General features: G+C 43.8%; 2 protein-coding genes across 7 annotated transcripts in view; one reads left to right on the plus strand and one right to left on the minus strand.

Annotated features, from left to right (window-relative positions):
- The first annotated feature begins 270 nt into the window (after positions 1–270).
- Positions 271–8,399, plus strand: LOC119699772 (WD repeat and coiled-coil-containing protein). 6 transcript variants are annotated; one of them, XM_038133717.1, is made up of 6 exons: positions 271–410; positions 751–868; positions 2,247–2,410; positions 2,635–4,507; positions 5,926–6,043; positions 7,800–8,399. In XM_038133717.1, exons 4-6 carry the CDS (start codon positions 2,657–2,659, stop codon positions 8,069–8,071), a joined length of 2,241 nt encoding a protein of 746 aa, XP_037989645.1. In that variant the 5' UTR covers positions 271–410; positions 751–868; positions 2,247–2,410; positions 2,635–2,656; the 3' UTR covers positions 8,072–8,399. The 6 variants fall into 6 exon arrangements, with proteins under 6 accessions (XP_037989645.1, XP_037989643.1, XP_037989641.1 ...); XM_038133715.1 differs by having other exon boundaries at positions 2,638–4,507; XM_038133713.1 differs by lacking the exon at positions 2,247–2,410.
- A 6,153-nt stretch (positions 8,400–14,552) lies between these two features.
- Positions 14,553–26,015, minus strand: part of MFSD2B (major facilitator superfamily domain containing 2B) — a 41,584-nt gene continuing 30,121 nt past the window's right edge. The window contains 4 exon segments of the mRNA XM_038130251.1: positions 14,553–16,808; positions 17,798–17,974; positions 19,719–19,862; positions 21,391–21,500. Coding sequence (XP_037986179.1) covers positions 16,751–16,808; positions 17,798–17,974; positions 19,719–19,862; positions 21,391–21,500 — 489 coding nt within the window. The 3' untranslated portion in view covers positions 14,553–16,750.

Here is a 26,015-nt window from a genome sequence, read left to right on the forward strand (position 1 = left end):
ATCCATGGGGTGTGCTGCGCACAAGAGCTGGGCTCGATGGTCCTCGTGGCTGCCTCCCAGCTGCGGGCACGCCGCGATTTGCGACCCGCCATCACCTCCCGCCGGCCGCCCGGCGCCCGCAGCCCCTCAGGGGCGCTGCGGGGAACGGGGCGGCAGCGGCGCAGGCCCCGCCCCGCGCAGGCCCCGCCTGCGAGGCCATCGAGCGCCGCCGCAGAGCGGCCGGGCCGGCGGGCGGAGTGGCGCCGGCGCCCCCCGCGGCCGGGCGGAGCTGGGCCGTGCTGGGCCGGGCGGTGCGGGGAGGGGCGGGCCAGGCCCTGCGGGAAGGCGGTGCCCGCCGCAGCCCAGCGCCGCCGGGGCTGCAGGGCCCGGGACCGCCTCAGCGGAGCCGGGCCGGGCCGCCGGCAGGGCGGGTGAGCGCGGCCGCGGCCGCGGCGGGGCGGAGAGGCGGCGGGCGGGCCGCCGGGAGGCGGGGAGTGCCGGTGCGGGCGGGCCCGCGCAGGCAGCGGCGGCGCGGGCGGGAGGTTTGTGCGGGCTCCCCGGCCCGCTGCTGCCGTGGCCGCTCGGTGCAGGGGGGTCCCCGCAGCGGCTCCTCTGTCCCTGGGGCTGGGACGGGCACCGCGTTTCGCCGAACACCCGGCCTGCGGTGTGACACCTGCCCGGGGAGCTGCGGCTGGGCCGGGCGCTGCAGGAAGCGGTGTGGCTTTGGGCACGGGAATGCACTCGCCACTCTTGCTCTTTTTGCTTTTCCAGGGCAGCTGGGATAGTGAAAACGCCCGTTGTGACACAGGAACCTCTCCAGACGGCCCAGGAGGCTTTAGCATCTTTCAGTGCCTTGTGAGGCACGTTATCTCGCGTCTCCCTGCCATCAGTAAGTATTGCCCAGCAGTGTGGGTTCTGAGCACGGCGAACATCCAATGTTAATTTTCCTGGAACTGGTGGCTGCTTAACAGGACTGAGGTTGGTCATAGAGGAGAGGCCAGGTAGATGGTGGAGAAGTTGCATTGGAAGTATCTTGAGTGCTCTCCAGTGAGGCAGGATTCAGTGTACTTAAACTTATCCCTGACAGACTTTTCCTTAATTGGCTCTTACAGATTATGAAATTCATGGAGTACCTTCCCCTCCTCTCCAAGGTAACCTGCTTCAATGCTTAGCTATCACATATAGTCAGAATTTTTCCTTAATAGCTGACCTAAATCTTTGTTGAAACTAAGCTGATTATTATCATACACTGTCCAGAGTATACCTGGAGACCAGTGGATGGATGTTCTGTCACTGGGCTGGTGAGTGTTCTCTAGTTCCCACTCACAGTCTTCTTCAGACAGAGAACCCACTTCCTGTGTTTCTCTGATCCCTTAGCTTTGTTGAGCATTTCTATCATCTAGAACTCAGAAGGAGGTTCAGTGGAGGTGCTGTTAGCAATGAGGAAGTAGGGCAATTATCTCCCTTGTGTATCTCCATCCCTCTTAAAACATTCCAGAATGAATTATTCTTCCTTGGTTGCATATCTCACATTACTGAAATATTCATTTTGTGATTCATTGTAAGCCACATCCCTTTTTGCTATACCTCTACCTAGGGAATTATTCCTGGAGAGGTATCCAAGTTGGTGTTTTTTTGGTTTTTTTTTTTACTAAGTCTATTATTTTGCACTTGTAATTAGGTTGAGAAGAAGTTACTTTGGTCATAATAACATAACTTTCTATACAATTTTTATATTTGAAATCCATTCTTGCAATCCTTTTCCTTCAAGTTTAGGGTCATCCACAAATAATTAAAATACTGAGTGGTGCCAGGCCCTGCACATTGTGATAAACTCTTCCAGTTTGACAGTTTTCAGTCTCAAGCAACTTCTTGTTCTTCATGTTTCCTACTAAAACTGCAACTCATTCTGTGCCATGGCTTTACATCTGAGCCAAATTTTGTGGAGATCTGAAATTAGGAAACCATCGATTCCTTTCAATTGGCTTTTGTGCACAGAGTAGGGATTGCTCACAGCTCAAAAACTAGAAGTTAGTGTAAAATCCTGAAGTTTTCCAAAGTGTTGATGCCTTGTGTATGTCTTCTTTTAAATTCTTTGTTTCTTTCATTTCCTCAGAAAAATCTGCTTTCATCCTAACTCTCTTTCAAAATTGCATTTGCTTCCTTCAACAGCTTTCTGGGATAACCATCCAAATGCCTCATTCTCACATGCTTAATACAGGATCAGATTTGTAGATAATACATTAATGCTTGGTTATACTTGTAAGGGATGACTTCATCTGACCACAAGTGCTCCAGGAAGCTGAGAGTGAGCAGCAATATTTTGAGAATTGTTGATATTGAAGTAAATAGAAAATATTCTGAGAACAGCAAGTTACTGATTAGAATGAAAGGACTGGTCTTGTGATGAAAATGCAGCAGAAATCTGACGGTAAGCCTATAGAAACAGCAAAGTTTCTTTCTCTTGAAATTGCATTTCATGGTGGAAACATCATAAACAAAAAAATTACTGGGCTGGGAATTAAGCGTAGGTGAGCATTATGTTTATATTGACTTCACTGGAAGGAAGAGTCCAGCACTAGCAGGGTCATAAGCTAAATAAGCTGTCCTCTATCCTCCTCAATAATTTATTTTTCCTTCTCATTCTGTTCCTAGTAGATGTTCCACTTTAAAAGCCATGGAGCTGGGAAAGGCGAAGCTCCTGCGCACTGGCCTCAACGCCTTGCACCAGGCCATTCACCCGGTGCACGGGCTGGCCTGGACGGATGGCAAGCAGGTGATCCTGACCGCGCTGCACCTGCACAACGGAGAGCCCCGATTCGGTGACTCGAGCGTGGTGGGTCAGTTTGAGCACGTGCACGGGCTGTACTGGGGCCCGTGTCCCGCCGAGGCCCCGGCCCTGCTGGCGGTGCAGCACAAAAAGCACATCACCATCTGGCAGCTCTGCTTCAACGGCGCCGACAGGAACAAGCTCCTGGTGTCCCAGATCTGCGACATCAGCGAGCCCTATCCCGTGCTCCCCCAGGGCTGCGTGTGGCATCCCAGCAAGGAGGTCTTGGCCGTGCTGACCACCCGGGACGCCTCCGTCTTGCCCTCTGTCCACCTCAGCAACTCCAGAATTAACGCGGACATCAAGGGCAGCGGGCTCATCCACTGCGCCTGTTGGACCAAGGAAGGCAACCGCTTGGTGGTGGGGGTGGGCAGTGCCCTCCATTCCTACATTTGGGACGATGCTCAGAAAACACTCAGCGCTTGCTCTTTTTGCCCAATCTTTGACGTGGGAGGCTACATCTGTGCCGTGGAAGCTACGCAGAATTTACAAGTCGCTGTTGCCACCGAGCTCCCTCTGGACAAGATCTGTGGCTTAAATGCTGGTGTTGCCTTCGAAGTTCCATCGAGCGTTGAAACCGAGTCCTTCCCCTCACAGTCCAGCTTGTGTGGGGAGGAAGAGTATTCTTTGGATGGAGGGAAGAAGTCACTGGACTCTGAGAAGCCCTTGTCTGTAGTTACATCTCCTGTGGATCTAACTCACATACTTTCTAGCAAGCAGAGTGCTGATTCCAGCCCTCTCCTTCACCTGAGGCCCAAGGACTACCTGACGGGAAGTGGCCAAGATTCCTCACACCTCATCTTGGTGACTTTTGAAAGAAAGGTTACGTCTACTAAAAAAGTGAGCATCCCAGGCATTCTTGTTCCTGATATAATGGCTTTTGACTCAAAAACTCAAACTGTGTCTGTTGCCTCCAATACTTGTAATGTTATTTTAGTCTATTCGCTGACTTCATCCAATTTACCCAATATTCAACAAATTCAGCTAGAGAAAAGCGAGAAGCCAAAGGGGTTGTGCTTCTTGACCAATAAATTGTTACTGATACTGGTTGGAAGACAAAAATTCACTGACCCTGCTTTTCTTCCTTCTTCAAGATCGGACAAATACATGATCCGATTGATGATTAAAGAACTGATACTTGAAATGGGTCCTTCAAAGTCTGTGCCAGCTGATGGCAGCTCCAGTTTGAACCTTTCCAATGTTACTCATGATCCCTCTAGAGATGTCCACCCTCTCAGCCGTGGGCTCCTGATACCAGATCGTTCTGCCCTTCAGTCCCCCACAAGCCGAAGGAAACTCATTGAAGAAATCAAGAGTCCTGCTTATGAACAGAACTCGGTGTTGAACATCAGCGACTTCAAAGACAAAAAGATTTCCTTGAATTTTCCTCCTGCTTTGGAGACTCTGGATGCTGAGCCAGTTAATCGGAGCGTGGCACTGTCTAATGCTTCGAACAAGCCAACGTCCCCAAAAAGGCAGCATGAGGCAGCTTCCAAAATACCCAATTCTTACAAGAATAACCTGTTCAGTGAGAAGGAGGCGAGCTACTTTTTGAAAAATGTGGAAAAATTGTCTGGTAACTTCACAGAATTGCAGCACCATCTTTCTGAATTAACTGAGCTGCTGAAATCTGGGAAGAGAAATCTTCCAGTGTACCCATCTTCTCAGGAACCCTCGTTTATTAACATCACCTGCCAGGTAATTTTAATATTGGAAGCCTTAATGGTAAAACCTGTTAATGGCTGTATGTTCTTTGTAATGCTCAAGTAACAGTCAGTAGGGTTAGATTTCCATCTTGTTCCTGCAGGTGGTTATATATGGTTATAACCCCATTACTCAGCAGGCTTACAGCGTTTTTACAGCAATGGGATATCCAGGAATGTGCAGCTCCTTGCCACACCTCACACTGGGCCAAACCCTTCAGCTCTGCAGTGAGGCTGCTGGGACTCCAGAGGACCCACATGTTGCAGTCCAGCTGCAGAATTAAACCCCTCTATAGAGAGATCTAGGAAGGGAATGCTTTTCCTAGGCAACATCTAAAGCTTTCTGTATAGTGATTTAGACAATTTCCATGTGTGGGAATTGGTATCAATCTCCTGTTCTCCTGTGAGGAAAACTAAAATAATGGAGACTGAAACAAAAGCAAATTGCCTTGACTTTGAAACAGTAATGTTGCTAATTAGCATTGAGAGCACCATCCAAGGAGGAAAGAGACCTTTAGGGACACAATAGATAATTCCATTAACATGGCTTAAAAATGGATTTAAAGTGAAATTTCACATAAAAACCACATTGTTTGGCTGAAAGATTTGCTCTTGCAAATCTCATGCCAGAAAGGGTAAATTACCTGATTATCAAAACCTGACAGGGATCTACTACATCATTTCTAGAATTCAGATTAATTAACCTTAGTCAATATTCAAAGTAATTTAAGCTCCATTTTACTTTCAATTACCTTTTTCTTTTAAGCTTTATTATTGCAAAAAATTCCCAACTTTTGTAGCATTGAATTCAAGTTCTAGATCATATTCCCTCACTCTCTTCACTGTTTTCCATTGTAAACATTTAATAATTGTAATAACAGATTTTAAAAATGCCTTGCTGGGCCCAACTGGGCATATTTTTTGCAGATGCTTTTTGGATTTAAGGCTTGGGGCAATGATGGTCAGGGGTGGGACAAATAAGTCTGTTCCTCACTCCAGCATTCATGACCAGGAGTTCTCACTTCTGAAGTTTTGGATCTGGGATGGTGGGGAAAGGTGGAGATAGAAAACCTGAAGCTTTATAAGCTCACTGGGGAAATGTCCCTCATGGATGGAAGGATGTGGATGAGGATTGTGTTGTGGATTAAGCTCTTGGTTTCTCCAGCAGCAGTGCATGATTTTCTCCCCTGTTCTGATGTGCTGGATAAGCACTGTTCCTTGCTGCTGTCACTCACTCATGAGCACTTTGACAGCTGAGACTTCAAAGGATAAACCTTGCAAATGAGCCTGAATGTGTGAAGCATTTGACTTTCTGTAAATAATGTCACTGAAGACACATGTGTGATCCTGTTGTGATTAATGCCATTTTAACTATACATAACAGTAGCTAATGACCGTTGCTTGCATTTTCAGAAGCAGCTTTCCAAAAGTGATGCAGATGAAAGCCGGGCTGTTCTTCTCTGTGGTGGTAAACTCCGCCTAAACGTCATCCAGCAGATATTCAACCTCTCCCTTGTAGAAATGCAGCACGGTATGTTGGGATTATCCACGAGTACAGACACTTCAAACACCTTGCCATCCCTGGGAGTGTCCCACAGCCAGGTTGGATGGAGCTTGGAGCAGCCTGGTCTAGTGGAACGTGTCTCTGCCCATGGCAGGGGAGTGGAACTGGATGAGCTTTAAGGTCCCTTCCAACCCAAACCATTCTGTGATTCTGTGTGTCATTCTCAGTGAGCAACAGCAATATGCATATTCCACCCAGGGAAAAACCCAAGGAATAAATAATGAAAGATTAATAAAATTTTGCCCTTTTTTTCTAATAATGTAAAAATTCTTCTCTGAATCTTCTTTTACTGAGAAGAGTCTTTGCATTATAAAAAAAAAAAAAAGAAGAGCAAACTTGCATATTGATGCCCTTATCAAGTAAGTAGTTATACAGGTAAATTGCTTTCAGCCAGTGTTTTTCTTGTTTTCAGCTGCTCTATAGAGAGAAGTCTGAGTAACAACGAGAGTACAGTTGACTGGTGGTTTTGGGAGCGCAGTGTTCTATATTTGAATCTGTGGCTCCAGTATCTAGACTTGCTGTAGGAAATCCTGTAGCACAGAAGCAGCTCTGTGCACTTCAGCAGTGCATTTCACATCAGGTTTTGCTGTGAGGAAAACTGCCTCTCTTCCTGCTGTGTTCTCCTCTGCTGTTACCAGTTCATGCTGTGCCCATTCCACGTGTGTACATGTCAGTTCTGAGTGTCTCACTCTGGGCAGAGGCAGAAACTTTGGGGTATGATTTCTCCCTACTACAGGTGTTCCCCGTGCTACATTCCATCTACTTGCCCCCTGTATCTGCTCTCCCCCTGCTTGCAGATCACTGGGCAACCATCCCAAAGCCTAAGGCTGCTGTTCTTGCCATTGTCCAAGTTTTATTTCTTCTGAGGAATTGTTGAGGGAGTATGTTTGTTTGAAATATACAGATGCAAAGCAGGAATGGTATTTTCAAATCCTGAGTTGTATTGATTTTCAAGTTTGGTCCAAATTAAGCCAAAAGATTAGAGGGTTGTGTGGTTTTAAGTTACAATCTTCTTGTGACCTTACTTGTGACATAAAGTTACATAATACAAATTTACAAACAGCTGGAAATGCTCCTCTGAATTCCCTTACCCCTCACGAGCTCTATTTTCTTGCTTCATCAGCTTAATGGATAAAAATATAAAAACGTTCTGGTTTATCTATATTGGTAGAAGTGAGGGTTTCAGATTCAAATTGTAAAGAAAAAAGCTAATGATGAAGTCATATAGCAAATGGACCGGAGATTTTGGGTTTGTACAGTATTGTAAAATGTTCCTTCCTTGTATTTCTTGGAATTAAGTATAGTGAAATTGTGTAATAAAAGCAGTTTCTAAATTGTCTTTATTACATTAATTTGTCATTTAATTTCCTAAATCTCTGCTTTTTATAGTATCTGCATGGCTTTAGCGCTGTGAAGTAGCTTATCAGTACCTAAGTAAAACCAAGTGTGGATGCTTACGAATTCTGTTCAGAATTTCAATCCTCCTCCTCCTCATTTGAAGCATGCATTTATTATTGTCTCCTCTCCTGCTGGCTAAATCCATCGTAGTTGCCAAGTGTCCTTTATTTTTGAGATTGTACAGCCTGTATATTTTCATACTTTTTCTTTTCTAGAAAGCTCTAAATATACAGAAGCATTTAATTCTAGAAGAAATTTGGTTTTTTCCTTAAACATACCCTAGTTACTCAAAGATTTATCAACAGCCATGTGCTTGTCTCCACAGGTTCCTCTTGGATCGTTCTCACAGCAGACAGCGAGGGCTTCATCCCGTTAATGTTTACATCCACACAGGAGATCCTCATCAGAGATGCCACTGCAAAAGGCTACAGTGCCCGCTCCTCCAAAACTCTGGACATCATCAGTTCCACGCAGGGGTGTAGATCTACTTCTTCTGAAAGCCTGGATATCACCAGTTCTCTGGAAGTCCTGAGGGACTGCTCCTCCAAGACCTTGGACAGCATCAGCCCTTCAGAGCAGCCCAGCAATAAAATGTAGTTTTTGACAGTGGCTTTGCAATGCCTCTCTGATGATGGGAGGCTTTTATGTTTACTGTATGGGACTGCAGATTATCAACAACAGTCTCAAATCTCTGTACAATTTCTGTAATTTTTTGCTGCATTGTAAATTATTTATTTGATCCTTGGAAATGTTAACTTTTTTTTATACTGAGCAGTGTTTTTTAACTATGCCTCTTGCAGTACAGATGAGGTTAAAAGTGTGCATTCTTACAAGTTTCCGAGCTCGAGTTTCCATCTTGGTCTTTAATACATTGGTGGTTTTAGATAATAGTAAACTTGGATAATAAAGAAATTTTTGAAAATGCTGCATTGTCCTCCATTTCCTCTTCTCTGTCAAAGCCTGAAATATTGCACTGGTGATGTTTAGGAGCAGTGCCTGCAGAAGTGCACCTGGGTTGGCAGTGGTGTAAGCACCAGTGTAAGGTCATGGAGTTTGGGAAAAAATAGGATTATGAGAAATATTCATATCGTGTGGAAGCAAGGTCTTTTTCCCCTCCTGTACCTGCCCAAAACACCTCTCTGCTTCCATCTCTGTGGCTCTGGGGAAGTGGCTGCCATGTGTCTCATCCAGCTAAAGTCTGACAGAAGAAAATGTTCTATGGGCTTTTGTAGTGAGAGAGACAGAAAATGCAAAGGGGAGATGCAGAAAAAGTTTATGTAAGCACAAGTTTATGTAACATGATTGCGGCACTGAAGAAAAGACTAATCCAAGATTGCTCCCCATAAAATCACAGCATGATAACTTTAAGCAGTTTATCAGGCTTTCACAGTGGCACTTACTGTGTGAGAAGGCTTCAAGCAGCTAGATTATAGAATTGGAGCTGCTGTCTCAGGACAAAGATAATCTCTTTTTTTTTTTTTTTTATTTCCTATTTGGAAATTTAGCCACTGTCAGATGAAATATATCCGCAAAAACACGGTATTAAAGATACAACATTAGCAAAAGCTGCAGAGAGCACTCAGCGTTGGGTGGTGAAATACAAGTTGCAGCTTTTGATGAATGGGGAAGAAGGAAAACAGGTGAAAAAATTGGGCAGTTGTGGGCTCAATCCTTTACATGACATATCTTCTCAGTAATGGTCACTGTTTCATCAGAAAGTGGGCCATGATTACACCTATCCTTACCAGAAAGTCACTGAAACCTCAGCACTGGTTGTGGGTTCAAAGCAGGTGGATGCTGGGGATGGTCCATGTTTCTTCACAGCTGCCTGACAGTCCTTTTTCATGCCTATTCCTGATTCCAACATCCCACTAACCCATGGGAGGAGAGGGTCAGGGCTGAACGCTCTTGGCTCTGCAGAACACCTTGACCTTGAATTTCTCATACCTCAAATGCTGCTTCTGCAATTTTGTTATGCAGCCAAAGAATGTATAAAAATTAGCTGCTTATTTTGGAATTGTTCCTATTTGTGTTAGATTGACAAGAGAAAGTGTCTCCCACCAGAAGTGTGCTCAGTCTCAGGCTGCACCAAACAGACCTGTGGAGTTCTGCCAGCTCCCCAGGTGAGCACCAAGGACTTACCTGTGCACAGGGCAGTGCTGTGTGGGTAAGTGGAGCAGACACAGCAAGGGCAAGACACTTGCTAAAAGCTTTTAACAGTTTGGTCAACAGATTACACTGGCTCTTCATGGCATGCTCTGTGCATGTGGACAAATACTGCATTTAAAATATGATCCTAGCAACCTTGGAAGAATAAAATTCTTATGTTGAGAGACTTGCTTATTTAATGGAATCACAGAATCATGTGGGTTGGAAGGGACCTGAAAGATCATCTAGTTCCACTCCCTGCTGTGGGGAAGGACACCTTTTACTAGACCAGATTGCTCCCAGCCTATCCAGCCTGGCCTTGAACACTTCCAGGGATGAAGCATCCACAGTTTCTATGAGCAATTTGTGCCAGTGCCTCACCACCCTCACAGAAAAGAATTCCTTCCCAATGTGTAAACTAAACTTGCTCTCTTTCAGTTTAAAGCCATTTCCCCCTTTTCTTTTACCACATGCACTTTTAAAAACTCCCTCTCCAGCTCTCTTGCAGGCACTGGAAGGGGCTCTAAGGCCTCCCATGATATTTCTCCAGTCTGAAGCCCAGCTCTCTCAGCCTGTCTCCACAGCAGAGCTGCTCCAGCCCTCAGAGCATCTTCATGGCCTCCCCCGGACTCACTCCAACAGGTCTGTGTCCTTCCTATACTGGGGGCCTGTAAGACTCTGCCCAAGATTTCTTTCTCATCTGCCTCATGATCATCGTGAAAAAAACTGAGACCACCGAAATAGGATCCTACATCCTGCTTTGATGGGGCTTGACAAGGCCCCAGGACTGGAACTTGAGTTGTTGTTCACAGGTGCGTTTGTCCACCTTATGCTATACTGCTCCCAGTGAAAGGACAAGGAGCACCTTGACCTTCCTCTGCCTGCATCGCTCTGTGACAATGGCCTGGAGTTTTCCAGCCCCAAGCCTGGCTGGACTCTCTTCTGGAATTACCCTTTGGTGGTCTCCTCAGAAGACCCTTCATCTACTGTACAACCACCGTGGCAGATGGACTGAGATGGGAGAAATCACTCCCTCTAAGACTGAGACATGAAACCCCTATACGGAAAAGACTCCTTTTCTCCTCAAGGACTGAAACCTGTAACCTGGGGGGAGGAGGGCAGTGTGTGTGGGGGAGAACAGCTGATCAAACTGAGATGTTTGCCTGCAGGCAGTGACCACTGAACCAGGGAAAACAATGGCTCTCCCCCACTGCTGAGATCATGAGACTATTGTATCCTTTCCCCCCTCCTTCCCAACTTTCAATAGAAAATTCTAATAAAACCCCTTCGAGTCAGCTAGTTAACTTGAGATCTCCGCAACGTAAAGGCGACTCCTCGACTGGACATCGACTGGACCTCAAAGAATTGCATCGCCTCTATGTTGGTAGATATACCTACTCTGTCTTTCTTTTCCTTTTCTTTCCTGCAGGGTTTCTTTCTCTCTCTCTCTCTCTTTCTCTCTCTATCTCTTCCCCAATCCCCTCCAATGCATTTTGCTGTGATCATTCAATAAAGTAAACTGATTTTGATTGTTGCTGCAAACCCCCTCGCCGTGTTGGTGTTTTGTACCCTGAGATCAGATAACGAACCATCACAATCCTGTCCATGAGGGCGGATCGTGACAGGGCCCTAGAGCTGGACACAGGACTTCAGGTGGGATCTCACAGGACTCCTCCCTCGCCTTCTGTCCACGCTGCTTTTGATGCAGCCCAGGACACATTTGGCACACTGATGCACAGCAAAAGCACATTGATGCACATTTGGCTTTCTGGGCTCGGAGCATACATTGCCAACTTATGTTGAGCTTCTTGTTAACCAACACACCCAAGTATTTCCTTTCGAGGCTGCTTGATTTCAAATCAAATCACCTTTCTAAACTTATGGGATGATCTTCACCAAAGCTGAATGTTAAAAGAAGGCCCAAATAGTTAGAAAAAGTACCAAGCCTAATCCATGAGTCTTTAAGAGAAGACCGCAGGGTTTTAACAAACTTTCTTATGGCTTTTCTTTCATGCCTACAAGTCCCTTTGGCAATTCTGGAGTTGCCTATTCCCTCTGCTAGGCCAGCTCAGCACACAGCTGAGACTTTGCCAGGAGTCTGGGGTGGCTGCAGTTCTACTTCATCCCACACGGATGTCAGCAGGTACTTCTGTGCACCGAGACTCACAATCCAACAGGTCGCGCAGCTGTGGGAATTGTTGAACCTGCTGGATGTGGAAATGTTCAGGTTCTATTCCATGACTTTGAAGGTGACCAGAGAGGGAGTTTATTTTGGAAACACAAGGGAAGTTAAGTCCTCATGGGCTTCAGCCATTTTGAACAGAAACTTCTCAGCAAATGTAAACCTGTTACATCATCACGGTGACAAGCGTTGGCAGACAAAAACATTCTCTAGGTAAAAAAAAGATGAATTTTCATGATGGAGGAGGGTGAAAGGGAAATTCTTTTGATCCTTTTCTGAATGTAGATGATGCCACACACATCAGCAAAAACAGGCTGGCAGGGGATGGGTGCTGGGCATCCAAAATGGAGTTTTATCAGGGAAGCTGAGCAAACAACCATCATCAGTTCCATGAGACCTGAGCAATTCTTCCTCACCATCTACAGCAGAGCACAGCAAAAGTGAGGACAGACATCTGGATGGTGTAGCTGAAATTCATAGTCTCAGCTAAGATCATTTGGAGTAAGAAATAGATCAGGAAATAAGGATTATTTCTGCTTCCACACGTCCAGAGCAAACACACGTTTCGCTACCATCCAGCAGTTCTGCTGCTCTCCAGCTGGGCTTGGAGGCTACCTCTCTGTAATGCCTCTGAAGGGGTACTGAGGACCCAACCCCTCAGTACCACAAAGTGCCACAGCTTAAAAGTGTTCTCTCCTTGTTCAGCTCTATCATGCCAGTTTGTGTCTTCAGAGACTGTAAATTCTCAGGTGCCACATAGCAAAAAGTTTCCTCCTCTGCCTCGGGGACAGACAGATGCTGCTGCTTCATCTTCTGAATGAAGCCTCTCAGTGAGTTAGCATCTGGTTTGTGCAGCAGGTTTGCTCTTTGTGAAGTGAAAGCCATCTGATTTCATACTTTAAGCCTACAGCATATACACATTTTTGTAACCATAACACTCAGAACTCTTGCTGAGTAGCTGAACTGTGGAATTGCAGAAAGTTAAAAAAAAAAAAACATTCAGTGAAATTGCCTGAAAACAAAATTCCCTCCTGCACCCACCCGTTGTATGAGTCTAACTGAGCTTCCTATCAGTCCAGAAGATTTCTTAAGGGAAAGGCTATTGTAACACTTTGAGACTGTTTTTACACAACTATAATATAAAATTCATATGATATATATGATTGATCACTTAACTGCTGTAATCTATTGGATGGGACTTTGAGCTAACTTGCCCTCTCTTCTTCATCTTACAGCTGGACAACAGATACCAGGTCTAAAAGGACCTGAGTTTCCTTGGTGGAAACTCCTCCTCTCAACAAGATTGATTTAAGTCTACGTTTTCTGTCTACAGCCCATAAAGGCAAGCTGAGAAGTAAATGATCAAGTGATACTTGGAAACAAACTCAGAACTCAAAAGCAGTTTGCTTTAAAACATTCTCCTTTTGAACTACTTCTCTTAGAATGCTGAAGGTGAATAAAGATGAGAAGATGCAGCAGGGATTGAATCAAGCAGCAATTCTTATAAGGTTCAGAAGTGACTTAAGGAATTAGTACTCAAATCTTCAGAGCCCTTCCTGAAAAGCCAGTGACCTGACATGGAAGGTCCGAGCCTTCAGGGACTCCCCAGGCACAGATGTCTGAGGTGGTGTCCACCTGTTAACGTGGGGGACTTGGCAGAAGGGATCTGATCCAGCTAAGCCAAGGTCAGTCAGTGAGCTCAGGGAAGGCAGGGGACAGCAAGGCAGGAGGGGAACACAGAGGCACAGCTGGTGGCCAACAGGAACCCCCTCCATCAGTGCCTGGTGGGAACAGCAGCTTGGATATGGGGTTACCTGATCACCAGCAGGAACCTTTAGGGAGGTGGGGTAACCTTGGAAGGTGTCAGCATTGTTGTTAGGCAGAAAAAGCAATGAAACTGGAAGAGAAGACTGAGTTGATGGTTAGACTTGATGATGTTCAAGGTCTTTTCCAACTGTAGTGATTCCATGATTCTATGACTAGTGACCAGCTCAGCTACCAACTGCCAGTAACCAGCCCAGTATGGAAGATTTGGGCTGCCCTCACTACACTTCAGCAAGGACAAGGAATTGGACATGGTTTGGGTTACAGAGCAATAGCCAGTGACACACAACTCTGTTATCCTTCTCTTTTCTTCCCATATTTGTTGGAATTGCCTGTGTGCAGGTGGGGAAGTGCTGTCCCTTATGCACCCAGCTGGTTTAATCCAGTCTCCCACATTATTTTTAATGTATTTGGATATTACCTGAAGGAGAACCCCTGGGAATTAAACCTGGCCCCTGTTACTGCCAGTCAGCAGGAAGGCAAGAGGTTTACATTAGATTAGCATTTAATCTGAATGCTTGTCAACAAAAAAATTGCTTCTTTCAGTCTCATGTTCTGAACATGCATAAGGCTTACACATCATTTAAATCTGACAAGAGACATATAAATCTCTTTCTTTTTACTGCACCAACATTGTCTAAGAAAAGAAAGTTACAAAAATAATCTTATCCTGCACTTAATACTCCATTCTTCTGACTTGCAAAAATACACTCATTTTCTCAAAAAAAATTACATCAACATTATATTTCTGATAATGAAATAAAACAACGAGATTTTCAAGATAAAAAAATAGTCTGCTTCACTTAATCTACAGAAGCTTTATCTTTTCTTTTGGCAGTTCCTGTTGGTACCATATGCAAAGTGAGGACTGAGTACATTTCCATGAACAAAGATCACATTGTCTCTCTGGAGAAGAAGAAAACAGTTTACAATCAACCAAGTTTACCTTCCAAGAGTCTGAATTTAGACTGGGTGTTCTGCAGTTTTAGAGGCAACTGCGCAACTGATCTAGAAATAGCATTGTACGCCACATTCAAATGGCTCCACTCAACCCCAGCCAGCAGTTTCTGCAGCCCTTTTATCACTGGGCTGAGTGTTCAGTTAATATAAAGTGACACGGACCCACTGCCTTGTAGCTACAGATTTATAGTAGCTGAAAACACAACCCATTAAAAAACATTAACAGCCTTTACTGGGCCTTCTGGTTATGTTTAAACGTGACTATTCAGAAATACACAAATATTACAGAATAAATCAAATGCCCCAAACTGTTCTCTGTGATGTTTTGGAGCTATGTGATATTGCTACATAACTTACCTACTTCAAAGTGCAGTAAATTTGCTATTTCAAATTCCATCAGACTCAAAATTGTAAACAGGCTTATGGTTTTTATTGTTGTAAACACATATGCCCCAGGCATACATATCTTGGTTTGTCCAAAAACTGAAACAAGGAAGAAAACAAAAAACCCCAGCCTTGGATGGCAAGTCAACAGAAATCTTAAATGAAGTTAACTCTTACCCACACACACTCAAAATATACCCTTAGAAGCTCCCTCATAATTAAGCATTTTGAGGACAGTTCATAAGGCCTTTGACTTCAAACTTGCCTGACAAGGTTTCAGTATCAAAATTAATGAGACGTTCCATGGTTGCACTGATTTTACATCCCAGTGTCCTTCAGCAAAATCTTTCCCAATTTTCCAGCCCAGCACAGTGAGCCACTTCCCAGATGGCCCTGAGCAAATTACAGGTGGCCACTTCCTCCAGGTTCTCCCAAAGAGCAGCAAGCCTGTCCTCCAAAGGCACTTCTGGTACAGCAAAAGGCACTCACAGAGTCACACAGTGAAGGCAGTGGGATGAAATGCATGTCTTGTCTTGCACTGCTAGTCTCTTCAAGGTGAACAAACCTCTTGAATTCCTCACTCTCCCTTCCAGATTTAGATATGTCCTCAGAGTCCCATCATTTTAGCTTCAGCTTGTAGCCAATCTCTGGTACCACCACAGATGCCAAGAATGAACAGGTCTGAACTTCAGTGCTCCAGAAGGTGCCTGAGATTAGGTGTGTCTTTCATTTAAAAATGTGCTCAACAGTATAAATCTATAGTAGAAATGAGTTGATGTATCTAAAGCATGATAACATCCCTGACTGAAAAAAAATCACCATTTAAAAGACTGGTGTAGCCTCATTATTACAAAATTGGTGCAAGCTGAGATTAATACCCATGACATGGTTTTTGTGAGGCAGAGAGCCTACCCCATGTGAGAAATGGGTATGGTGGTTAGTTAAAGGCCAAAATTTAAAGAAAATTGAATTACACAGTTTTTGGAAGAGACTACTGATTTTCATATCCTCAGGGGAGATGTTGATTTTGAAAATGCAAAGTTCTCATTCTCTGACAGAGATCAGTTTACAGGTTTCAGAAGCAAGAAACATCAGTAACAGGAAATGCAGGGTTCTATTTCTTTTAGAATCTATAAACTTAGATTACCTCAAAATATCTTTCAAAAGAATGAAAAAAAAATCCTCAAAATATGTCTGTATGAGTGATTTGCTTAATTTCAAAACAAAATAAATCCTAACTTCATATGGTATGCTTCAGGTTCCCAAGTGCTTTCCAAACACAATAGTGTGTAAGTTATAGGTAGAGATTGTGCTCAAAGTCCACCCCTGCCCCCAAGGGTGAAGTGGATTGTGAGTTAATATTTGAATGGTGCATCATGAATTGGACTCAATTATCCTTGTGAGTATTTTTCAATTCAGAACCTTCAAAGATTCTCTGGTCACATTTACTCTTTTTTTTTTTCCTCTTAAGTTACATATGCATAAAATCTCCCATGAACAAGATCACAGCTTCCCAATAATCATCGAAAAGCAACCAAACAAAATGCCCAAGCCTTCAATAGCTTTCTGAACATGTGTAAAGTCTTTTTCAACACAGTGCATGGAGTTAGGTGTATATTTGCATAATGGTGTCCTCTCTTGATTTCATTACTGGCTATGTCAGAATCATCCTTTGTCCTTTTTGATAAAATGTGAGCAGAGAAATGACCTAGAAAACTCTCACGGAGTTGTTGATGAGAGGTGAGTCTGTACTTGGAAAGTCACTGCATTCAGAGCTTTCAGACAGAGGTGTCCTTTTCATGGCTGTCCAAGTTCTCTGTGCTTTGATGGCTCCTCCTGGTAAAAGCAGAACAAATAATACATGAACACACTTCTGGCTTTCACTGCTGACTCATCAAGCTGAGTTTGGCAATCTCAAACAGCTGAGAGCCCCCAGCAAGGGGGTTGTTCTGGACAATGACTGAAGCTCCTGAACAGAGGAACCAGTACCAGTTTAGATTGTTTACCCTGTCCCCTCCAGTCTGCACAGAGGCCTTTGTCATATCTGCCAATCCCATGCACATATCTTGGATATTTTAGGGCATGAATTGGCACCCTTGCTTAGGTCCCAGAATGGACCTCTAAGCATGAAAATCAGTTTCCAATTCCAGTAAATTGGGATAATAAAACCAAGACAAAGGAACAACCTATTTGTTTGGTATTTTATCCATCAGTCTGCTGGGACTGTCCTTATGTATGTCCTCAAGAGTTGACAGAGGTGGATGAATTTGAGCTAGACAAAATTTTCCTGGGAGAAGGAGAAAAAAGGAGGAAGGGAGAGTGACAGAGTAAAAAGAGAAAGAACAGCTCAAAGCTGACCTCTTTTTTTCTCCCACAATCTTTTCTGCCTACACTTCTAAATGGTTTGGATGCTTTTTGTATCCTATAAACACCAAGAATGCAGTCAACAACATAACATTTTCTTCTCTATAAAAGTAAATTGTAGCTATTTACATTACCCCCACAAATTTAATCTATGTAGAATATTCCTCATTTCTGGCCTGAAACAAAGTACCACAATAGTGCTTTGTGAGCCACTCCAGAGAAAATTGTAAATAGAGCAGCTGAAATTTCTGATAAATGATCCTCTAGGCAGGTTGTACTGCACTACAAAAAAGAGATACTGGAACATGTCATGGTACCATTCCATTAATAATTTGACTAAGAGCACATTGTTTTATTTTGTTGTAAGGAATATAGGGATTCCTTACAATAATAATTTTCCCAGTATGATTAAGAGCCACTGTGGGGGTGTTGCTGCTGTTTCACTGCCAGTCCAAACTTACCTTAACTCTTCAAGGGCAAGCTTTGTTTCTTTCCGACTTTCTTCAGTGATGGGGTAGAAAAGTAGTATAAACAAACCTAAGAGGATGAGGATGGCAGGGACTGCTCCAATGAGGAGTTTCAGTGTGAGGATCACATCATCTGACTGTCTGCATATCCCTGGCCTGTACCCAGTAAACCTAAACAAATGGAAACAAGTGGTTTGTGTATGTCCAAAGCTAAAAGGCTGTAGCTCACCTGAAGGCTTCCTTCTCCCCAGCCCCCCCAACTCTTTGAGACTTTTCTCCCATTTTCCCTACACCTCTCTTTTTTCCTTCTCTCTGCTACATTTCAAACTGTGTTTTTCAAACCTCATTTTTGTGCTCAACTTCAGATAACTGCATTATCTCTGTATTTTCTTGTTATTATACATAACATTTAAGCTAATTATTGCTGTTGAAATTGATCAAATTGCTTGCATACTTTTAAATAAAGGATTGTGGAATCCCATGTAAGGAAATAAACCGATGCCCAGCAAGTTCCACCTGAATATAAGGCAGAACTTTCCTGTGCAGTGACTGAGCACCAAACAGATTGTCCAGAGAGGCTGTGGAGTCTCCCTCACTGGAGATATTCCAGAACCATCTGGACACAATCCTGTGCCTGTGCTCTGGGATGACCCTGCTTAAGCAAGGAAGGTTGGAAGCAGATGAGCCACTGTTGTCCCTTCTGGCCCTACCCATTCTGTGATTCTGTGGTTATGTGAAATTAATCTGTTATGTGTTTCCTATTAATATTCAGCAAAGTATTCAAGCTCTGTTTTAAAAGCATGGAAGTAATTTCACCAATTTCAACAGCAATAATTAACTTTAATTTAAACACACACTTAAGCACTCGTCTCAAGATAGACAAATTTACTCAAGTGCTCAGAGTTAGGTACACTTCACTGATTCAGGGCTTCCATGTAGTCCCACAACTGCTGATATACTCAAATTCCTATTCCCAATTTGTGGAATGAGTTTTTCTTCTGAACATCCACCTAAAGAAAGCTCATTTGGCATCACTCGGTCTTCTGTGTTCTCCCACAAACATCTGCTTTGGCAAATTGCTGGGACCCAACTGGAATGCAATTGAAAAGAGGCTAATTGGGGAACAGCGAATTGTTTGAGGGTTTTAGCAATAAGCAGTTAAAATTCCTAAGCCCAAAATGTTCAGCCAACATTGCCTGTTATTTAGCAATTTCAGCTCAAGGCCCCAAAGCAAAACATTCTGGTTACCAGAACCTAATCTGGAGCCGAGGGCTGAATTTCCCTTCTAAGTATTTCTTGTGTGCTGCAGCAAGGACAGGCACAGGCCCCTTCTGCCAGGTCTTGCACAAAGGCAGGGCAGGAGATGCCTGGCCACTTACTCAACCTGTCTGGTCAGAACAGACAAGAACAAGTGGAAACTTGTTCCTGACTCTGATCAGTATCCAGTTCCCTAAAACCATGCAGGAATTGGTGACCCTTTCATGCTGAACAGGTCTCTGGCACCCCTGAAAGCACTCCAATCCATGTAAAGTCTTGTAAGCTCATAGAGATAGTCCAGTTCAGGTGCAACAGGGAATGCACAAAGCACCTTTATCACCTGTGGGGGACCTTCATCTGCTGCACTTTTATGTTTAGTTCTTTATTCATATAAGCCACTAAAATTTACATGAGTAATTGAAAAGAGGAAAATCTGAAGGGAAGTCAGGTTTTTCTGAATAGAACCATGTCAGGGCAAGTAACTTAATGCTCAGTTGTCTGGCCTAGATGGCACCAATCCTGTCTTTAGTGGTCAGCCATCTGGAGCTGCTGGCACTTTCAGGCTCAGCGCATGCAATTAACTCCACAGGGTAAAAGTGTTGTAACCTCAGAATGCTTTCAGAGTGGATCCACTAAGTGGAAACACAGTGTTACTTACTCCAGTCCTGCTGCAGAAATTCCTAAGCCAATTCCTGCTGACATCTTGGTAAAAAAAACATAAGAAGAATAGAAAATGGTTTCATGTCCTTTCCCATGGGGATTCTGCAGGCGAAAGTTATCAACAACATCAGGCAGCATTGACCTAGAAGTGAGCAAGATAAAAGAAAAACTCAAGCCAAAATTTCTTTTCAAAGTCCAAACTTGATGAAATAGAGCACAGCCCTCCTCCATTTTTAAACTGATTGATGTAGCCATGCACATGAAAGAATCCAGTTCAAAAGGTTCCACTCCTGGAAAGGAGGGCAAAAAATGTGTAAGAAAAGCATGGCCATATATTACAATGTGGAAAATCACTGAAAAGCCATCAAACACTTGAGAGATGACAGAATTTCCTAGTCTGCCTGTCATTCCAATCAGAAGTTGTGATATTAAAAAAAAAACAACAACCCCTCCCCTCCAACAACATTTCTTAAGGTTTCAAGGGCCTCTGAATGTCTGAATAGTTGCACTCTGAAATAACTCTTTTGACAAGGTAACAACATTTTCAGAAACCAATGAAACCTATTCTCTCTCTATTTCAAAGAGACTGAATTAGGTAATGGGGAATTAGAATGGAAGCTGCTTGAATGTTAATTGTGAATTGGCATTTTATTTCCAATATATGTAATCATTTACTGTTGGAAAAAGAAAGGTTTTCTCACCATTTGTGCAGAAAAGCTTACATAGTCTGACAACAAATTTCAAAATATGTATTCCATGATCTCTTGGATTTTTCAGGGCATTGTACAAACAAGTTATGAAAAACAGTGCTCTCAGCAATGGTCTTGCTTTCTGGTTAATGTGATCTCAATAACAATTATTCAATCTGAAGAGGAAATGTCCTGCCATGCTCACCTTGAGGTGTTTTTCCCCACTTATTTTCAGACATCGAGTGTAAAAGACCATGAATTCTTTGTTTCTTATAATCAAAACCTCGTGTATTTGATCCATAATAAAGGACTACTCAAGCAGGGACACACAGAATCATGGAATGGTTTGGGTTGGAAGGGGCCTTAAAGCTCATCTCATTCCAACCCCCTGCCACGGGCAGGGAAACCTTCCCAGGTTGCTCCAAGCCTCATCCAGCCTGATCTTGAACGCTTCCAGGGATGGGGCATCCACAGCTTATCTGGGCAACCTGTGCCAGGGCGTCACCACTCTCACAGTAAAGAGATTCTTTCTAAAATCTAATCTAAACCTATCATCTTTCAGTTTAAAGCCATTACCCCTTGTTCTATAACTACATGCACTTATAAAAAGTAAGGTTAGACATAGTTTGGCTTATGTGTCCTCCACTACATTCTTAATTGTTCAGCATTAATTGATTTGCCCAGCTTCGTAATTCCTGAAGCAATGTTACCACATGTTGTATAGCTACTTAGATTATTGATTAATTTACATCTCTCCTGTACGAAAAGCAGCTACACTTACAGTGGATGTAGTCTGTTAACAACCAGGCAACAAAGCTCATATCACTGCATATAGCATCCACTACAAAACCAAAAATAGATTCTTAGAAGAAGTGACTCTTGCCATATTCTGCCTTTTTCAGAGGCAAATTCCATGCAGTAGTACATACATGTAATGCAGAAATACATCCATTCCCCACCTCAAATGTAAAATTCTCCTACCATGGCAACAGAAGAGATGCTGCAATGCTCAGACCAGAGACGAAGGCCACGAAGTAAGCCAGGATCAGGTTTGGTATGGTCACTAGCATGACTGCAAAAGGAATCATCCACTGAAGAAGAAAAGCATTATATCTAAGTTACAGCATGCACTGCTCAATGCTACACAGATTGTTCCCTTCAAAATACAAAACCATGTTACAGAACAGTACACACACAGCAATGTCTCACACTTCAGTATTTTGGTCAAATTGCATTTCTAAAAAGCCCTGAGCCAATCTGTTCTTTACTACCTAGAATAGTTGGAGAAAAGTAGGACAAGTGATAGTAGTGTTGTCTCTGTTAGCAGTATTAGGGCTACAACTGAACTAGTAAATTAAACAGACCCAAGAGCCTATTTACCAGTCTGGAAGCCAACTCACAGACCCTGGCCACATTCATAGTCCTAAAAATTCATGGTCTCCAAAAAACTTATGGCCATATAAATACTTTGTGTGAAGAGCCCTAAAGTGGTTGATTCCCAAACTGTGCTAGATAGAATAATAGAATGGTTTGGTTTGGATGGAACCTTTAAAGATTATCTTATTCCAGTCCCCCTGCCATGGGCAGGGACACCTTCCACTAGAACAGGCTGTTCCAAGCTCCATCCAAATGTTCAAGCCCTGGCCTTGAACACTTCCAGGGACGGGGCACCTACATCTTCCCTGGGCAACCTGTGCCAGGGTCTTTCCATCCTCAGAGTAAAGAATTTCTTGCTAGTATCCAATCTAAATCTACCTATCTGTCAGGTAAAAGCCATTCCCCTTTGTCCTATCCCTCCGTGCTCCTGTAGGAAATCCCTCTCTACCTCTCTTGAAGCTGCTTTAGGCACTGGAAGGGGCTCTAAGGTCTTCCCAGAGCCTTCTCTTCTCCAGGCTAAACTGTAGCTCTCTCAGCCTATCTTCATAGGAGAGGTGCTCCAACCCTCTGATCATTTTTGTGGTCCTCCTTTGGATTCACTCCACCAGGTCCACAATCTTCTGAGGCTGTGGTTCCTGAGCATGGCAGGAGGGCTCTCATGAGAGCAGAGCAGAGGGGCAGAATCCTCTCCCCCAGCAGAGACTGCCCACACAGTTTTTGAAGCATTTGGTTTTTAGCCTGCAAGTTCACATTGCTGGGTCATGTCAAGCATCTTGTCAACCAACACCCCCATTTCTTCCTCCCCAGGGCTGCTCTCAATCCATTCACTGCCCAGACTGTTTCTGTACTTGGGATCCCTGACCCAGATGCAGGATCCTGTGCTTGGCCTTGCTGAGCTTCAGGAGGTTCCCACAGTCCCACCTCCCAAGCCTGTCTAGGCCTCTCAGGATGGCATCCCTTCCCTCCAGCGTGTCACCTGCACCACACAGCTCAGTGTCACCAGCAAACCTACTGAGGGTGCCTCAGTCCCTCTCTCCATGTGCCTGACAAGGATGTTGAATAGCACTGGTCCCAGTGCAGACCCCTGGGGATGACACTCCTCACTGGCCCCTACCTGGACATTGAGGCATTGACCACAGCTCTTTGGGTCATTGACCCCAGCTTTTTTGCCATCATCCAGCCAATTCCTTATGCACTGAGTGGTCCATCCACCGAATCCATGCCCCTCCATCTTACAGACAAGGATGACATGCAGGAAAGTGTCAAATGTTTTGCATAAGTCCAGCTAGACACTTTTAGTTGCTCTTCCCTTATCCATGAACACTGATAATTCTCAGGAGATTGCTAATCAGCTTGGGCAGAGACTTTTCTGCCAGTTAAATAACAGAGATGACCAAATGTCCATTTCTGTTCTAGGCCACTGGAACTATTTAATTTACTATTAGAGACAATGCCTTAAAACATCCCCACACTGCATTTCAAGGGGAGTGGCAGGGCTTCAGTGGTCATTTTAAACTGTAAATAGACCATTTCACAGATTACCTTTAGTCTTGATGAGAAGGAATTTGCTTTCATTTCCAATCACCTTGTTAAAGCCATATACGTACTCAGCAATAAATAAACCTAAAAGTCAGAGTGGTTTACTCCACTCCCCACCACCAGATCCGCTCATGACATTGCATGGCAAGCCACAGAGGTTACCCTCAAAACCAAATTAATTTGGGATGCTTGGGATTTATTTTCTGGCAGCAGCTATAGTCACTAGATTTCTTCAACTTCAACTTGAAGCAATGGGCTTACAGGACTGAAAATCCACTTTTTAAAATGCTGATTGAATGCCTACTGCCCAGCTGTCCTATACCCGTCACATACTCCATCTCCCACGCCTGTGAACCACAGGCACAGCAGCACATGTAGAATCCAGAGCCAGGGGCTTATCTACAGGGCTTTTTAATGATGGGGATTAGTTTAACATTAAGTGTTTCAATCCTCTATACGTGCAGCTTGGGAGCTGAGGGCATGAGAAGAGCCTTCACAGAGAGCAATTCCCCAAAGCACTGCTATTTACAGTTCTGTATGATAAGTGATTCTGGGAGTCCTGCAGTCTAATCCATTATGTTTATGTTTTAAATGCATTTCCCATTTAAAGCATTTGCTCCCAAGCTAAGGAGGCAGAAAATAACCTTTCCTGACTGCAAGTTCTCAGCACAGGCAGATAATCCTTGCATTAGCCCAGTGTTGTGGCAAAATCGTTATTTCACCACAAGAGAGCACTCCAGCAATATCAGATTTTATGTTGTCTATAAGCAATTTTATGACTGCCTTATGCTCCACATGGGGCACCCACTCAGAAACCAAAGCACTTAAACAAAATTCTAGATCGATAATAATAATCATTGTAACTGTAATTTCCTAGAGAAAGAGAAGCAGGACTGAGGTTACAATGCCCTAAAGCCTCGCTCATGCAGTGCTAGCGCAGTCATGGGGGCAGTGCTCCCACTGCAATAAACAGCTAATGTAGCTCCTTCTTTCTTACTTGTAAAGCGAATACTCTGTTATTGGTATCTGCTCCCTTGTCACAGGGCTGCTGCCCTCTGAGTTATAAACATCATCCCACAGTTATCCCGTGCCTTCCCTCCGTGCCCTGACAGCACTGTGCAAGGTGACCCTGCTGGGATGCTGAGGGTGGCACTGGTCTCTGCAGCAGCACATTATGAAGGGCAAATCAGGAAAAGGTGCAGGGAGGATGTGAGTGGAAACAGGATAGGAGAGTGGAAATGGGGCTGCAGAGCCAGGACTCATCCAAAGGCTGCACAGTGCTATAGATGGCAAATAAACAACTGCATATCTGTGAGGAGGTGCTCTTATTTTTACTAAATCCTGAAAAACCCACAGCCAAAAGATATTATCGGCTGGGATGGAAGCTAGAGTTGTGGGAGAGAGCCATCGTTGGTTTTAGACACCTTGCCAAAACTATGAACCAACAAGATGCCACACTTCTTAAAATTTCTCATGACAACTTCACCTCCAGCCATCAGCTGAGACTTACTGAGTGTAAGTTCAGTGTTTGCCCCGTGAGGGCAGAGTAGACACCTTCAGCACATGGAAGCTGAAGGAAATAAACAGAAGAGACTAATTTCCAGCTTGTGCACCAACCTGGTTGTGGGAAGAATGCTATCAAGGATCCTGCTTGGGAGCAGGCTAATTCCTGATCATTCCAGAAATTCTAGGCTTTAAACTTCTAGGAAGTTGAGATACTTAATCAGTAGGTGGATTTGTTGATTATCTCTCTTGGGAGAATGGGTAAAAAGGGAGAAATATCAGTGGAAGAAACCCAAGATTTTTGTTCTTATCTACCAGCTTTTAAACTCTTTGAAAGCTCTCTTCAACATAGACTCAACCTTAACAGGAAAAATTAGTCTGGAGCACTGTGGCTTTTTTTCAGGAAACTGAATTTCCAATCACATTTTCGCCCTGAAAGCTGAGTGAGGTTTTAGAGAAAAAAAAAAAAATTTCTTCCCTGTCTCCCTCCCTTCCAATAGAACATCCCCCAATGACAAATTTAGGAGCCTTAAATGATGTGCTTTTATTTCAGTGTGGGAGAGTACAGATTAGTTGTAGAGATCACACAAGGTGGTAGGGCAGGAAGCTCCTGTGATGCATTGTCAGACACAAAATCCATCACTGAGCACACACTGAGTCCCCTGAGAAATGTCTCCAAGGTGAAACAGAGAGGTGGCTTTTTTTCAATCCATCCCCCACTTAGACCATAGCAGTCAAGCAACTCAACTGTAAAATTAAGTTAAACCATGTTTACAGAGGTGCTGACAGGCTTTCCAGTCATGTAAAACTAAATTTATAGAGCCAAGTTGGTTGAAGAAAGCATTTTTTGTGGCCAAGTAGACAGAGGAGGAGATTTCCTAAGGAGGAAATCTGCATTCCCAGGTCTAGTCAATGGGCCAATACTGCTTTTGGCAATTCTCTTTGCTCAAGTGGTAAAAAGAAATAAGGATGGGGCTTGAATTCCAGATGCCTACTTCAAAACACATAACAATTCAGCATATTTGGAACTTGGGTTTTAAAGTTACTTCTGATTCTCTGGAAGTCATTACAACACAGCTTTTAATTCCAAAAATTATAACTGTTCAACTCTGTCACCAGACCTAAATTTTTCAGCTTTGTTCAAATTTTGACATGTAGCTTTGGGCTGGATTTTTCAAGTCCTCCTG

This window comes from Motacilla alba, chromosome 3, assembly GCF_015832195.1.
Source record: "Motacilla alba alba isolate MOTALB_02 chromosome 3, Motacilla_alba_V1.0_pri, whole genome shotgun sequence".
Lineage (NCBI taxonomy): Eukaryota > Metazoa > Chordata > Aves > Passeriformes > Motacillidae > Motacilla > Motacilla alba.